At 39.1% G+C, this 17,738-nt stretch overlaps 1 protein-coding gene across 12 annotated transcripts in view; it reads left to right on the top strand.

Moving 5' to 3' along the window:
• The window catches only part of LOC109088546 (diacylglycerol kinase zeta-like), an 83,378-nt gene extending 65,640 nt beyond the window's left edge, over positions 1 to 17,738 (top strand). For 11 of the 12 annotated variants that reach the window (XM_042727984.1, XM_042727985.1, XM_042727986.1 and 8 more), the window contains 7 exons: positions 1,797 to 1,853; positions 7,449 to 7,483; positions 9,824 to 9,873; positions 11,676 to 11,796; positions 12,201 to 12,237; positions 12,515 to 12,614; positions 16,048 to 17,738. In XM_042727984.1, coding sequence (XP_042583918.1) covers positions 1,797 to 1,853; positions 7,449 to 7,483; positions 9,824 to 9,873; positions 11,676 to 11,796; positions 12,201 to 12,237; positions 12,515 to 12,614; positions 16,048 to 16,164 — 517 coding nt within the window. In that variant the 3' untranslated portion in view covers positions 16,165 to 17,738. The remainder of the gene's footprint in view (positions 1 to 1,796; positions 1,854 to 7,448; positions 7,484 to 9,823; positions 9,874 to 11,675; positions 11,797 to 12,200; positions 12,238 to 12,514; positions 12,615 to 16,047) is intronic. The other variant, XM_042727980.1, reaches the window with a different exon arrangement.

Below are 17,738 nucleotides of genomic sequence, written 5' to 3' on the forward strand. Positions count from 1 at the left end.
CACTCTGTGTGTGTGTGTGTGTGTGTGTGTGTGTGTGTGTGTGTGTGTGTGTGTGTGTGTGTGTGTGTGTGTGTGTGTGTGTGTGAGAGAGAGAGAGAGAGAGAGAGAGAGAGAGTATGTCCAAAGGGTTTTCATGAGAGTTTTTAAGGATGCATTTAATAGTTTTCTATGACTGTTTCATGAGGGCTGCATAAAAAGATTAAACTATTTTTGCATACATGTCATGACGCTTACAGTACATTGAAGAAAATGCTGGAATATTTAATTTATTATATTTGCTTAGAAGTCTCTGTTCCTGCTTTTTTTTATATTGTTTAGAAAATATATCTGCCATTATAGCAAGACATTAGGCTCCTGCTTCTTGTGATGTGTATATCTGCATATGTGACCAAGAGAAGATATGGAAAGTTTTCCTTAGATGCCCTTTATGATCCCAGACCTCATAATGGCATACAGAGAATAGAATCGACCACCGGAAACAGGCCAAGAGATAAAAAACAAAAAGCTGCTGGCCATGAACTGTTAGGTTTTACTGCACTGAAGACATAAGGGATATCACTGCCTGACTGCTTTCTAGTCAGTAACAACTATCATAAATCTCCCTCTTGTGTGAAATCAGCTCTGCAAAGCACAGAGGGCTGTCCTGGACTCGCACACTCCTTTGTGTTTCTAAATGATGGGCTCTTTGGGTCCTATTAAGTTTCTCCTAGGGTCAGTGATATCTCAGTAAAAGAAACTTCAGTGTCTGCCTGTGGTACATTATATAACATTTGTGCTGGCCATGAATTGATATGCTCCAATGGGGTCCAGGCCACAACCCTGCCTGAGGAGAGGAATATCTGGCCAGACCAGAGATAATAGAACCACCCGTTTGTAATGTTGAAATGTATCTGCATTACATCACATGCTTAATGGGTTAAAAGTATTTAAAATGCCACACTAACTCAGTCCACAGTCCTTTTAATTTTATTGCCCTGTTGTTTTGTTTTCTTTTATGTGTTTGTTTTATTTCCCATGCCATATACTGTATAACATTCAGGTTAGGGTTTGTTCTACAATTTTATTTAATTTTTTTTTTTACTTTTTTTTTTCATGTGCACATCTATTTGTCATATTTGTACATTTTATACTTTTACATACTCTTGAATGCAACAACAACAGTGAAATCACCACATTTTTTCATTTTACATTCTACTACATCAGGGATAGGCAACTCCTGTCCTGGAGGGCCACTGTCCTGCAGAGTTTAGCTCCAACCCTAATTAAACACACCTGAACAAGGCAACTCAGCTGTTTTCAGGATTACTAGATAGATACAGGCAGGTGAGTTTTTTATGAGGGCTGAAGCTAAACTCTGCAGGACAGTGGCCCTCCAGGACCGGAGTTGCCTATCCCTGTACTACATGCTGAATTCTTGAGTTGCCCTTTTCTTTTGCATGTGTCTTGCATATCCAATTTTAAAATCCACAGTGTATATGTATGAGCTGTGTGCAGCCAACAGTAAACAAGATGTTTAATGTCATGACAGTGACAGAGCAGTTCTAGTACAGCATTTTATTTACACTGAACCAAAGCCTAAAACCTAAGTGTACCTAAAACCTTTACACTATTTTTTTTTTTTTTTTTTTTACTGCCATATAAGTATCTGTATTCCCTTTGGGAAATGCAAATCTAATTTGTACTGTCACTGTTATGTCAAAAGATTATTGTTTATGGTCATGTCTTTATCATTTTTGTCTTATATTCCCATTCATTTATTTACTTATTCACTTTTTTTATTCTTTTGTCATTTTGAAGGTGGGGGGTGTTCATCGCTCAAATACAACAGCAGCAGATTTCAAACCTACCAGCAGGTGAGACAAAGCTTTACAGTCATGTTTCTGTATTGCTCCCCTCTCTGTACCCTTTCAGTTGTGTCTTCTCAGAGCTGCTATAGATGTTAGTGTTGAAAATGTTCAAAGAGTGGCTCTACTCTTTTAATCCCAGTGGGGATAGTTACCGGCGGCCAGTGGCTTTTCTTAATGTGCACTATGAGTGTCATTGCTGCAATGAGAAAAAGAACTCTAACACAGCAGGACCTCACTATTTGTGCTGCTGATTATTATTTTTACTGGCCTGTTCTGTTCCTTATTAGGCCCAGCTGTCTCTGTTGACACGGCGTTAGAGGGTAGAAGAGATGCACACACGCACATAAGAAGAACACATAAACTACCAAAAGTTCTGCAAAGCCAAGTACAATCAGAGTAGTATTGTCTGGCAATTTCATGTTTTGTCTTGTCTGGCATTCTCCAGTTCGATGTCTGTCATCGTATTCTCTAACTGCTGTTTGGTCGAAGACTAAGGGCCGCTTCACACAGAATCCATTTTTTGTGTTCCACTTCATGCTTTTTGTTTTCTATGTAAATAGTTGCTAAATAGACGTCTTTGACAATTGTGGTATGTCTCACTGCTTGCACATAAGCTTTCTGTTTTGAAGACACCATGTAAGGTTAAAAAAAGTTCAACTTTAAAAAAACACATCTCAAGACCTTGCCTTTCTTTCATTCATCAGCACTGCAGCTCTGCAGTTGGATACTATTTTGTGACATCTTGCGGTTTTTTTTTTTTTTTTTTGTTGAAAGCAAAAACGCATTCTAGTGTGAACAGCCCATCTTAAAGGGATAGTTCACTCAGAAATGAAAATCCTGTGATCATTTACCCATCCTCTTGTTCCAACCCTGTATTACTGTTCAACATAAAAAAGGAAATTTTGAGTAGTGTCTTCACTGGTTTCCAGAAATAAAAGTCATAGATGTTTGGAATGCTATTAAAAATTAGAGCCCGACGATTTATCGTTTTGCGGATATTATCGGCCGATATGAGCCTGTCGCCAATATATCGGTATCGGCGAATATGCCACCGATATGTTTTTTTTTTTTTTTTTTTTTTTTTTTTTTTTTTTTTTTTTTACAGAACATGTAATGCAGATAAAATGCTTGAAATGGTGTAATTACTTAGTTTGTCCAGCAGAGCATGCTCCATTATTTTCTACTGGCGACCTGGATGTAAAGCTTAAGTCTATGGAAAACCATTGAAACTTTGAACGGCCATATCTCCGTAACGGTGTGGCGAATCTGCACCAAATTTGGGGGATCCCTTCAGCTCGAGGAACCCTCTCGAACGTGAATCAAGTGTACATCTAGATGCCCTCTTTCAAATGAGATCACCCCTGCATTGATAGCCCCCGGGGTTCAGGAGTTACGGGTGTTTAAATTCATGGTCTGGTGCCGACTGATTTAGTGATCCCCGGGGGCTACCGACGTGCAGAGGGTGGCGTTCGAGAGGGCTCCTCGAGCTGAAGGGATCCCCTGAATTTGTTGGAGATCCGCCGGAGTGTTCGCGATATAGTGACACCAGTCAACACTTTCACTTCAGTAAGGAAGTCTCTTGTTCAGGCAGCATTCAAGTGTTGTCTTATTCTACCATAAGTGCCCTGCGAAGTGGACTTCACCAGAAATTCCGCCATGATTCCAGTTCCAAGGGAATGTATATGTTACATTCAAGGGCTTTAAAGTGCACGAGACGTGAAGTTATATTGTATTTATTTACAGAGGTATATTATGTTACACTTCACACTTCACTAGTAAGTTTCGTCTGTGTGTGAAGACAAATCAGCGCAAATGAATGAATGTACCAAAATAAACTTCAAAAGAATAAAGCTGAATGGAATTGAATTGAATTAAATTTGAATAAACTTTAGTGCACTTATGTCAGACTCATTTTGGATAATAAAGTTTATTGTTAAATTGTTAAATGGCCTGCCTCTGTTACATATCTCTGTCACGTCATTATAAGTGTTTGATCACCACATTTGTGTAATCATTGCAAAAAATGTTTATGTATATATATTCTGTTTCTGTATATACTGTACAAACTTTTTGTATAAACTTTTGACTGGTACTGTACTATAATATACACAAAGAATAGGGTGGTGAACTGTCCATTTAAGGGATGGCTTCAACATAGACGAGCATAAAGATAGCTTGTTTAAATTGTGTCTGCCTGAAAAAATCATTAATCTGTTCTTATATGACACTATCTCTTCCAGTGCTCATATTCTACAGCTCATCAATACCTCAAATCAGCTTAACATGCTCGAAAGTTTGATTAAACCAGCAGCTTGTGCTCTCTCTCTGTGTGTCTCTGTCTACCAGGGAAATTGATTAGGTTCCTGCTATTGTTGGTTTAATTTTGAATAGGAGACGTAATTAAATGATGCATGTTTTATGTTGTTTTTCTGTCATACATAAATGAGGGATTTGCATTTTCCTCTAATGGAATTATAGCTGAGCCCATGAGTAACTCTCATTCTGAGGCAGATTTACATCTGAACACTGATACTCAAAGCAAATAACAACAGGAGGAAGCAGTAGCGCGAGTGAGAGATTAGCCCCTTGTTTCCTGAGCAGGCTGAGCGAACCATCTTTAATGTGGTGACTGCAAATGGTAGATTGGAAGGAGCATAATAAAGGTTATATTGATGAGGAGAAGCAAACAAGGAAAGATACTCCAGAGCAGTGAGGTCAGTTTAATGGTGCATCACAGCCTTCATTATCCAGCTGAGATCCCATAGATGCCAAAGTCTGATTGGTCCCTAGTGAGCTGAACTTTGACCCTTCAAGCCTTCCTACATTGAAGTATATTGAAGTTTCCTCTAATGGTATTGTATTCACAACACGGACCATCAAGGGCCCTCATTAAGACCTGCTTTTGTTTAAAGAAAAACTTCTGCTCATAAATCTCAGTAGTGATTAGAGGAGAACATTCCAGTCCACAATCAATAAAAAAACTGGCCTGTAAATGAGATTTGTTGTATTTGTGAGAGCTGGTAGGAGCTGGTGATCTGGCTGAGTAAATGCCAGGCTGGTCCGGATTCAGATTGCTGTTTCTCTCTAGAGCTAATAAGAGGTTTCTGGACTCGTATCGAATAATTGGCCCAGTGTCACATTTCTACCCTTTCTCTAAATGTGCTAAATTACTAGCAATTACAGCTAGCAAAAACTCAATAACCCCATTAAAGCTGCTGTGAGCATGTGTGTGAGTGCAGGGTGCATGTTAGCATGTCTTAGTGTGTGAGTGTTTTGTGAAAGCAGGCTGAAGAACGTGAGTAATTACAGCTGCCGTCTGGGTTACATACCAAGGAATGGTTCAGACTTGTTTAAACACTGGATGATCTTTTAGGCTGGGGGAATAAACCATTGCCAGCTTTTCCTCCAGTACATGAGGGTTAGAGAGATGCATTTGCCCTGATTCCTGTCACATGCATCAAGCTCTCATAATACATAGAGATTTAAGTGCCATTGTCGAATCTTCCCTCCTCATGCACTGTAATGTGAGTCCCAACGCAGCTGTTCACCATTTTCCATCCAAAGAGGAAGAGGTTGTATCTCAGCAAAATGGATAAGGCTGAAAATAAATGTGGATGCTGATCGCTTTTTAGCAAGAGTATAGCTCAGTGATGTGAATCTGTTTGAAGTGCTTAAGTTGTGTTTTTCTCAATTGTAGTGCTGCTGTGAACTTTCAGTCACACAGGAAAAGATTGGCTCCTCTGAACATTGCCCATGGCTGACCAGAGATCAGTGTGTTTGAACCTCATTTGTCATGATAGAGCTATATGAAAAGATAAATTGTGATTGATAGAGATGGTTTTTGATAGCTAAGAGTCGCGATTTGTGGTTTCGGGGATCTGAAATCCACTTACCTGAGCAGATTTCACTGCCTGAAGGCCGAACCTCAGCTGCAAGGCTAGAGGAGACATGCAAACATTACAGCAAATGTGTGTGTGTTGGAAAGACATGTCAGAGCCCAGATTTATGAGCCTGCGAACTGCTTTTAATTATGGGAAACACTCAGATTCCTTAGCGAGGCTCCTGAGCGTTATCTATATATCTCTCTCTCTCTCTCTCTCTCTCTCTCTCTCTCCCTCTCTCTCACACACACATACACACACACTTACTCACTCACTCACTCACTCACTCACTCACACACACACACACACACACACACAATCACTCATAGACATGTCACAATGGAAACATTGTGTTGTGGCTTTCACTTAAGTGTTCGTGAATTCTGTTACCTTTCCCTCCCTTTTTTTCTGTCTCACTCAATTTGAGACTGTGTATTCGAAGTGAAACGCATTTATTGTTTTTCAATTGACTGTGATCTGACCTCTCTTGACCTCTGACACCTGTATTGCACTTCATTATGAAATACCAAAGATCTGAATTATAGTCAACTCTTATATGAAAAGCTGTAGGTGTTTCTGGAGAAAAAACAACCTCAGAGCCACACTGCTTCTAGTTCAGGATCCAAAGCCCTGTTTCTTAATGTGCCAGCCTTCTTGTTGTGTGGTGGGGAGCTCTTTGATCAAATATTCTTTTAGGTGAGAGCACACAGAAGTTGCTCCAGTCAGGGGAAGAGACAGAGAGGAGGTGAAGTGTCGACGATGGCTTCATCATTATCATTAGACAGGTTCGACTTTGGCTGCGCTTGCCTCAACCGATCAGCAAGATTTTTGGGGGAGGAGTTGAAAAAAGAGCTATCAAATTAGACATTTTAAACTTCTGGTAGTGATGTTCACACAGTGTTGAGTGGATTAGATGAAATATTTCTCAGATAAAAAGACTTTTTAATTTTATGTCTAGCAACCAGAAACACTGTTATATGCTTTTTAATATAGAGAAGAATGTTTAGAATGTTGATGAACATAACATTTGTAACAGTATGACATTAAGATTACATGAAAAGAGTTTTTACTGTTTTAAAAACACTGATGTGTGAGCATTAGTGGAACTTGAATGATCAGAATAAATATGAAATGCACACCATCTGTGAGTCTGACCAATCGTGAAATGGCTGTTATCATCAGAGCTCTTGCAGCCACTCTGGTAAAATTATCCTGGCTGATCTAGCCGACTTGTTGTACTTTGATGGCATCAGCACCACACCAGTCAAAACAAAATTTCTAACTGACATGCACAGCTCAAGACTCAGATCATTCTGTGCAGTGTCAAATATGAAGTCAAACCTCATGTCACTCAGATAGCATTGCAGTGACATTCATTGAGTTTTGGTTCCCTCTTTAATTTATCTCTTGTCTTATATGTTGAAGTTCATTTGAAGTCATTATTTTTTTTTTCCTCATTAAATTTCTGAGATGTTGTATGTTGAGAGGGGATAAAAGAGTCTGCATGCCTGTGCATTGTAACCATTCTTTAGGATCATTTGAACAGCTTCATCAGGCAAAACATCAGAAGATGATTCAAGTCAAGATTAATGGCTTCACACACTGTGTATGCATCAAGAACTTATGTTTCAGATGCTTGCTGTGAAGAAGTCATCTAAAAGATTTGTGTCAGTTGATTTGAAGTGTCTCATTCACTCAGATGTTTCTGTTTCTCCCACAGGTTTGACAAGAGCAACGTGAACAATGCAAACACTGGTAAGGAGTTTGAGTATTGCTCTAATTTTAGTTATCCCTTCAGTGAATGAACATCAAGTGTACCTTTTCCATAGTTGCTTTGGTCTAATTCTGACTGAATAAATGGAAATGGAAACACAATGAGGGCTGAATTTTAGTCTTTTCTTGTGAGAACAAGTTAAAGTCGTACAGTGTCTCGGGTCTCTGTGAGAAGCAAATTGGGACCGCTACATGTAGTGGAGGAGCAGCTCTTTGAATCGTTTCTGACATTCATTACGTGTAAGTTGAGTGTTAAACGCTCCTTGGTCTTCGTTCTTGTTCCTTTTAATGAGCTGCTGCCTGTCAGGAGAGGGCATGTGCCAAGGCTGTGGTGTTTTCCCACTCTCTTGGCATTGGTAGAGGAGGTAAGAGAGCGAGGAGGAAAGGGCTGTCTCACAGTCTGTGAGGTGCAGCGAGGCAGAGCAGGTTATCATCATTCACATTGATCCACATTAGAATTCAGCGCTAGCTCCAAAGCTTTCTGGCGTGAGCAGAGGAGGAATGCGTTTCCAAAAACCTGATTTGGCCCTGTGCACGCTTTCTCTAGACAGGAAAAAGACAATTCTGTAAAGCGGCCAAGTTTTGAGAGCTGGATTGGAGCGGGCATATCTTTAGACACAGGTGTAGATTTATCCACGCAGTGCGCTCTACAGCGCGTGTTAGCCCGACATCCCAGCTGGGTGTTTTCATATTTTACCTCTCGAGGTTTGCGAAGCAACACACTAGATTGCTGGATTAGGAAGGCAAATCTACAAAGGGCATTGCAAAGCTTTGAACACAGATTTAGCATATTGAGACTGAACCCTCAGAGCCAGCATCAGCTAATGTGATTAACAACACCCATAATTAAAATCGTATTTTTACTCCCTTTTTAACTGTCTGCTCCTAAAGCATTAAATAAACAGAACATCATCTTGTGTAACTCTGAATAACTTAATATTGAACAAATATGCATAAGCGCTTTATGCATGTAGGCAGTTTCTGAATAATAATACCGCTAAGTAATAATGGAGTCATCAATTGCCATGAGGAAACTATAACACTAGTATTTGCACATTTTCTGGTTTACAGCTTTACAAATCTTTTACAAATAATGCATTTGTTTTTATGCTGATACCACACAGATTCACACATATGGTCACAATTCATCTTTTGAAATGTGAATGACAAATTTATTTTCATCTTCTCATAAATCCATCTTCCAAACAGTGTTTTTGCCATACCCTGAATCTCTGCAGTAAGCCTATAAAAATAATTTATATATATATATATATATATATATATATATATAGATCCGTCAGGTCAGATTTAAATGCATGCTTCCGTCATTTCTCTGGGTGTTTGTCATTTTTGTAAATAAAGGAAATAAGGTTGGGTTACTACTCGACAATGCCCATAATAAAACTTCAATAATTGCTTGGCTTTTCAAAAATGTTTAGTCTGCATAAAATCTCATTTACTAGGTTCACAAAAAATATCAATCTCTAAACCGGTTACTACATTGGTCTATTTGCCTATAACTAGCCTGCTAGCAAACTTATTCTGATATGAATAGCAATTGATATGTCTAATGCCAAACCTTTGTAACATTTTTTTTAAAAAATGGTAGTTTTAAGAGTCAAAACAACTGTGCCGTAAAAGCTACTTACTTTCTCTTACTTTTTTATTTCTTAATTTTTGGATGTCTGTCTTTCTTTGATTCTTTATTTATTTGTCTGTTCATTTATTGAAGTCAGGGAGTTTTAATGTCGTTAGTGACATTTGCATACATTGTGCTTATGTATTAATTCATCTGCGCATAATAGTGGAAGCACAACTCATAATCACCAAAACAGTGTTTCTCCGCAAGAAACAATTATGCTTCAACCACTAGAGTGTCAAAAGTTACTTAGTGTAGCTTTAATTGCTCATAAGTAATATTAAAATGGCTTCATCCAGTTTAGCTACCAAAAACAGCAAAATTATAGTTTCAATTAAATATTAATTTATGCTAATGACATACTGTACTGTTCTGATCACCTGTCATCTTGGTACACTCAGTCTTTGCTTTTAGTACACTTAAGTAATCATATCAAAATAAGTTCAAGATCAATTAAAATGGACTCCTCCTGTTCTGTTATGAAAACAGCAAAAAAATAATGTTTCAGTATCCATTAACTGTTTTTGATGCTGATGACGTACTTTTTTCACACATCTAGTCACATTTAATCTTTGTAAACAGTATTTGCTTTGTAATTATTTGTCAAAATAAGTTCAAGAGCTATAAAAAAAAGAAAAAATACCCTTGAATTTTCATTAATAGAGAGTACTTTTCTTTAACAGTGTCAGCAGACAGTCTAATTGAATGTGTGAAGAAGAAGGACCATCAGAAGGTAAGAGCATCATTTGAATAAATTAAGCACATAAATACAACAACCTTGCTTTTTCACCTTCTAGGTTTCTCCGATTTTGGTGTTGTCTGTTGGGATAGCTTTTTTTTAATGGTTTGCAAGAACATACACCTATTATTTGAGTAGGTAGCTGGGATGTTATGTTTTGACAGTGTGACTAATACAGTGATTTAATATGCAAGAGAGCGATCAGTGTGCTTTTAGTTAAATGTTCACTCGGCCTAAAGGATATTCTGTCGACTCTAACGCAGGACTGACCTCACCATTAAATGTCAAGTATCTTGCAGTGCGGAGGCGGAACCAGATAAATGATCCTGCATATTCTCTTGACCTTTCACTCGTTCTTGGTTTCTATGGTGACCAAACAGGCTTTCTCTAGAATTATAATCTCTCACACCCAGCCCAAAACCTGTTCCCACTCGCAATGAAGAGGGGACATTTCAGATATTAATGAGGGTGTTTGGCATGTTGCAGTGGGCAGTTATGTACAGTACACAGCATCCTTTACCCGCCCCAGTACATCTTCTTTTAAGAGTTAGTTCACCCAAAGATGAACGAAGGTCTTAGGGGTTTGGCTCGACATGAGAGTAATTAATGACAGAATTTTCATTTTTGGGTGAACTAACATCTCACAGCTGGACCATAGAACCATAAACAGTCAACTCTGACATTTAAACTCGCATGAAATATGCAGAACTTCATTCAGACTCTCACACACAGATGCTCAGGTGTGTCTGTAATTACCCGATTATGGAGTGCAGAGAGTGCACTGTGTGGTGTGTAGATGGTGTCTTCTCTTTCCTCTCAGGGCATTCATCATCAGGAATCTCCTCCAAGTGAGACTGAAAACTGGTGGATAAAAAGCCTCTGATGATAAGAATCTTTCTAGACGCACTGGCTTGTTGATAATGGCAGTATTTTATGCCCAAACTCTCTCTGGTGTATAAAAGAGTCCTGGCAAGTTTCTGACAGATTTTGGGATTTATTGCATTGAAGGGTTCTTTGAACCCATTAAGGCCCCGTTTGCACTAGTGCATTTTTGTTTTAAAACGGAGTCTTAGAATGAAAATGATCCTTGTCTACACTGGCATTTCCGCTGCATTTCAGAAACGATCTCCGTCTACACTACACACCCTAAAACGCATGTCACGTGACCATTAATGCAGGTACAGCCATAGATATGAACAGGTAGATTCCCTATTATTTAGATCGCGGATGCGTCTATGTGCTCGGAGCGATCGAATGGGGAATCTACGTATACTGTACGTCTATGGGTACAACAATGCGCATGATGTTATTGATTACACTGTCATCAAGGATACGCAGAGAGAATGTGGACAGCCATGCCATCGTTTTCAAAAGTCTCCATTTTGGTTTGTTTACACTGAAACGCAACCCCGGAGTTTTCAAACTAAAACGGGGTCTGCAGCGTTTTCAAAAGTCTCCGGACTAGTGTAAACGATACGCGTAACCGTAGCAAAAGTTATGCTTAGTGTAACTAGTGTACTAGTGTAAACGGGGCCTGAGATGGTCACTGGCATGTTTGCTATCAGCCTCCAGCCAACCTTGTGCTTTTCTCCTTAAGCACATCTGAGCCCATCACTAGATTCCGTTTGGATAACTGTGTGGAAACCAGTACTTTTTTTGACACTTTGCAATAATTAATAAGACTCAGAGATCAGGGTATCATGTGGCTTCCCACAATGATGCTCTCTTTGGTTTTCTGTTGTTTGGGATGTGTTTATCAGTGTTTGTTTGTATGACTAGCAGCATTTTCTCTGCAGTTGAAGGAGCTGCATAAGAAGGGGGCTGACCTGTGTGTGCAGGACCCTGTGGGCCGCACCCTGCTGCACTATGCTGTGGAAGTGGGAAGCAAGGAGATCGTCAGATACATCATTGATAATGGTAAAATGATCATGTAACACATGTCTGTAACCGCTTTCAAAAACCACTGGCATAGACAAAATGGCAATTTTTAAGCCTGTATGGTAAACAATCATTTTAAAAGCTTCAGAACAAATTTTAAGCTTTCAGTCCTTTAGATCAACAGGTCTCTATGATCATAAGAAACACATTCTGGTGTGTCCAAACTTCTGACTGGTGTTGTTTGCTTTCAGTCGCTGTTTTGTGTGTTATCTTTAGTGTATGCGGTTGGGTGTGGGGGGGGGGGGGCTGTGTGAAGCAAGCCATCTCTCTCTCTCTCCCACGCAAGCTTTTTACAGCTCTTCATTAAGCAGCACACCATCACCTCAGGGCACATGCTTTAGTGCGATTGCAAGGTTTGATTTTTTCCCCCTCTCTTTCCACAGCACCCACAGATATCCTGGATGTAACAGAGAGAGAAAAGTGAGTGTCTTACTGAATGCACACTGATGCCATTTGTTATTTTTATCTGTTGACAATAAAAGTTCAAGTTCCATTATGATACTGTAGTCAGGAATGCCATGTTTTTTTTTTTTAGAAGTATCTAAAGTTACATTTTTAGTAGGCTTTTTAACAGCCTCAAAACTGGTCTTGAGTTTTCTGCTTCCTTTGCTCTCTATGTATCCCTCTCTTCTTCCTCTTTGTCTATCTCTCTCTTTATCTCCTGCTTCCTCTTTGTCTCTCTTTCTTTCTTATTCAGTGGAGAGACGGTATTGCACAAAGCGGCCTCGTTGTGTCAGAGGACAATCTGTCATTACCTAGTGGAGGCGGGAGCATCTCTCATGAAGACAGACTTACAGGTGAGATAGATATGTAGAGAAATAAACTTTACTGTACTTGTGCATTTGAGTTTGATGCTGGAATGAAGGGAATAGTTCACCCAAAAATGAAAATTCTGTACTCATTTAATCAATCTCATGTCATTCAAATCCCACAAGACTTTGTTAAAAGTTATTCTTTGAAACAAATTAAATTTATTGTTGTTTGGATTGTTTAAATATAAATAAGCACATAAAGCGATCGTATATATTAACAAGACTTGGATTAAATGGCTTGATACATATGGATTTGTTTTACAAAGCCATTTGTACCTTTTTGGATCTTCTAAGTTTTGGTTACTTGGCCTTTCAGTGAAATAACAAAACTCTCAGGTTGCATAAAAAATACCTTAGTTTGTGTTTCAAAGGCTAACCAAAGTCTTATGGGTTTGGAACAACATAAGGGTGAGGAAATGATGATGAATGGATGTTCATAGCGGTCCACTTACATGCACAGAAAAGTCTCATGACCAGGTCTGGTTTTGTACCTGACAAAAACACAATGAGAAATAATGTCATAGCATTTGATAATGTTATCGATACACATCCTGTCAGAGTTTATTCCCTGTTTGTACTTGATATGAGAATTTTAGGAAGGAATAATTTGGGTAAGTTCAGAATACAGATTCATGCCAAGCCGGTTCTCTGTAGACATTTGTGGCTTTTGGATCTCTTTCGTTTTGGCTGCAGCCTCCAGCTGGTCTCCATCCCTGAACGTCTCTGTACTCAACTGCTCTGTTAGTCAGTGCTGACTAAGACCTCCATGTGAAACAAGGAACCATTCTTCCCCCCAGCAGCCCTCCCTCTCCCCCGCTCACCTCCACAGATCCAGCCAAGAGACTCAAGATCTCCTGCAGCACTTCTGATTGGTGTACCGCAAAATTACACACAGCTGTAGACACACTAGACTCTAATTACTGCCTCTCTTCTTTTCTGAAGAAACATCAATTTAAAAACTACTTATTTGAAGAGATCTGTGAGGGAATGGTTTTCCACAAAGCACAGAAATCTCATTTGTGGTTGGAACTCTCAGCAGTACCACTGGGCCTCAGTGTAACAGTTTCCTCTAACGGACCTTTCCCAGCTCCCATCTGATAAATGTGTGAGACGGCACTGATTGAGTCTCCTGGGTGCCGATGGACTCCAGTCTGTCTGACAGCCTTCAGTTCTATCTGTGTAATTATCAGTAACTCATGTGCTGTAGAGGGAGATGAAATGTGTAAAGTTACCGGTCTGACATGGTCTGAGAGCAGACCAAGATGAAGATTTTTCTCTTCAGAGGATATCCCATGATTTTCATCCTCCCTCTTCAGGGAGACTGTACTCCTGTGCTTCTAACAGACTCAATCTGAACGAGACCTGATTTAGCGGTGCCATTTTCTTGGACTGTGGTCTGTTGCGATTAACAGCTCCATCAGCAATTTTCTGCTCTACTTTCCATCTGTTTCCATCAGATCAAAGGATCCTGCACTCTTGGTTTCATTCAATCCAGAAAACATCAAATCCAGGATAGAGTGACTCATCGTTCTTTGCCCTGTGATGAAGCACACTCCTCCTCTCTGACTCCCTCCCTCTGTTTCTCTTTTACATGCTATCCATCTGTCTTTGTCTTTATATAATAAGCATTCCCATTATCCTTTCCGTCATTTTCCCCCCTTCTCTCCTTTGCGACTTGTATGAGGATGAATTCTGGTTTTTAAAAGCACTATAAAAGTGTGATTATGTGTCTGTTCGGCATGCCCTGCAGGGATCAGTCTCTTAACCAGAAAGCTTTTTTTCCTCCTGTGTAACTCGTCTCTTTTAGTTCATCATGGCTAATAGTCTCCATTTTGACTCTGTAGTTTTTGACAGCTTTTCCAGAACTGACTTTGTTTGCATCTGAAAGGCTGAAAATGGAGGGATGCAGCACCGCGCTGGAAGTTGCGCAGTATGAAAAGGTGCTGGTGGCCGGTCGTACTGTACACTCCTGAACAAAGGCGGCTTCATCTGTGCCGCAACAATGAAAGCGCCTGGCGGGCAGTTTGAGTGCTCCGAGCTCTGTCTGACAGGAACAGTCCAGGCCTTTCTCTTAGACTCACTGCACCAGGCCTGCCTGCAATTAACAACAATTACTGTTGAGCAATGCTGGCACCAGCAACACGGAAAAAGAGAGGCGTTTTCTGAGAGAACATGTTTATCATTAGAGGCTCAGTGCAATCTTTGATTTCCCGTCTTCATTGTTCATGAAGACTTTGTCTGAAAGGAACAGTCCCTAATTAGGGCCTGGAGCAACCATAGATGTTCTCTGTGTATTTTGCTTCAGTTCACGAAGCGTGATCTTAAACTTCAGCTTGTGTTTGTATTTGTAATAGGAGTCTCAATGGAACAGAGAGCAGTTTAATGATAAATAGTCAATTTTATATATACTATTTACAATAGAGTGACTCATCGTTCTTTGCCCTGTGATGAAGGACAAAGAACAATTTTATATATATTTGAATATATATTCTCTCTAAACAGCCAAAATTATTAGAACACTAGTATTTTTACCAGCTAAAAAATGGTTTTAAGTCAGTTATTTCTATTTTTTGCTGTAGTGTGTCAGTAGGTAATACTGTATCAATTTACATTTCCAAACATTTATTTTGCCCTTAATTGAAATAATCCAGTGAGATTTTTGTTTGCACAAGGAGTCTGACAACAGCCAGTGCTTCACACAGAGATCTGATCTCATCATCATCCAGTCTGTCTGGAATCACATGAAGAAACAGAACAAACTGAGACTGACTCAATCCAGAAGAACTGTGGCAATGTCTCCAAGATGCTTCAAGAAACCTACGTGCAAAGCTACAGTGCTGTTAAAAGTTTTAGGCACTTGTGTAAAAATGCCGTAAAAATAATGTCATAAATAGATTTTCTTTATTAATTAACTTCTATTAACTAAATTAAATCAACATTTGGTGTGACCATCCTTTGCGTTTAAAGCAGTATTAGCCCTCGGTGCACTTGCACATAGTTTTTCAGATAGCTTTGAAGGTAGGTTTCTTGAAGCATCTTGGAGACATTGCCACAGTTCTTCTGGATTGAGTCTGTCTCAGTTTGTTCTGTTTCTTCATGTGATTCCAGACAGACTGGATGATGATGAGATCAGATCTCTGTGTGAAGCACTGGCTGTTGTCGGACTCCTTGTGCAAACACAAATCTCACTGGATTATTTCAATTAAGGGCAAAATGAATGTTTGGAAATGTAAACTGATATTTCCTACTCGCTCACTACAGCAAAAGATAGAAATAACTGACTTAAACCATATTTTACCTGGCGAAAATACTAGTGTTCTAATAATTTTGGCCACCACTGTGTGTATGTATGTGTATATATATATATAACTCTCCAGCATTTGTTATGTTTGGACTTAACATGTCTCTTCATTTCCAGGGCGACACTCCAAAGCATCGTGCCGAGAAGGCAAAAGATGCAGAACTTGCGGCGTATCTCGAGAACCGCCAGCACTACCAAATGATCCAGCGTGAGGACCAGGAGACTGCAGTTTGACCTTTAACCTCTCACCCTTCACCTCAACTGGTGCCCTCCTTTTTGTGCCAAAACAACATTAACCAAAAATGTATCGCTAAACCTGACTTGGGCTCTCTGGACTGCAGGGGAGTGATACATTCCCAGAGAGGGAAGATGGTTGCACACTTTACTGTCTCTGAAGAGGTCCCAAGCTATCATAATCTTTCTCTGAATGACCTGTTGGACTAAATGTCTTTAATTTCATTGCACTGCCAAAACATCTTAGAGTTTGTATTTATGAGACAGAATGCATATGTTAATGCACTCATCAAGCTTGCTTTTCTAGTTTGACAATGCCGAATGTTAAACTAATATGATGAGGATTTAAAGCTGCATGGGCTGGTGTCTGTCTCCAGATTCATCCCTGTCTGTAAATGTATCTGGAGCATTCACCATAGCCCTGACTCCACAGCTAGGTTCAGTATTGCTCTGTCATGGCTGAGCATTAATCTGGTTAGAGTGGTACAGAGCATGAACCGGAACCGGAACCAACATTTCAGTTAGCTGACTTATTTCCTAAAGACAGTAGAGCCATTAAATGACATGTTGTTAATGTATAATGTAACATTTTTTAGATTGCCCTGCACTGAAAGAGTTCAGGTTGGTTCAAAGATCGGAATGTTTTCTGGGGTCTTGATCTGAAGTGTCAGAACTATTTAGATAATTTTCAGGTGTGTTATTGGAAGTATTTTGCATTTTCATAGATTTCTGTGCTGTTTCTAGTAGCTTCTGTTTAAGAGGCATTTGCACTGTAGCTTTGATTGCCTTCTTTATTCTATACTCTGGATTTATAATTGTTGTACTATAATACAGCTTATTTCCTACAATATTTTTAAGTAAATAGATGTTTATATAATTTGTAGCTCTAAAAGATGTGTTGTCATGTTTGTATTATAAAACTCTGTAAATTAGATTTTGGTTTATTGGAGTTGAGAATAGATCTCTCTGTGATTCAGCTCATTTTTCTTAAATCTTTATGATCAAACAACGCACTCTATAAGAGTTTATTGTTTTGTTTTGTATTTTCTTTAGTGCTGATGACTTAATGCAGATTCAAGATTTTAGGATGCTTATATTTATTTTCCTAAATCATTATATATTGAAATTCATTTGGCGTTGAAAGCATACATATTTAATAATATTAGTAATTTATGACTTCTTTCAATTACTTACGTTATAGAATGAAACTCTTCTCTGTCCAGAGTTACTACTTCATTAATGATATGACCCACTGATTTCAAAGTTCTTTACAATGTAGTTATACGGTATGTATGCATATTCATATTGTAAATAAGTAACACTGTGTTTGGGTGAACACACTAGCATTTTTAGTGCTCTTCATTTGCTGTTGGAAATGCATTTTCAGCATTCTCAGTTATGTTCTTTCTTTGGAAAGTTTGAGTGTTTCAAAAACCATCTATCCATCCATCTCACCCTTTTACCCAGACAGCTGTTTGACAGGAGCCTTGATGAACGAGATTATATGAATGACATCATATGCCATAAACACTGAACTCACTGAACTCTTTCAATAAACATGTAATATGTCTTAA

This window comes from Cyprinus carpio, chromosome B7, assembly GCF_018340385.1.
Source record: "Cyprinus carpio isolate SPL01 chromosome B7, ASM1834038v1, whole genome shotgun sequence".
Lineage (NCBI taxonomy): Eukaryota > Metazoa > Chordata > Actinopteri > Cypriniformes > Cyprinidae > Cyprinus > Cyprinus carpio.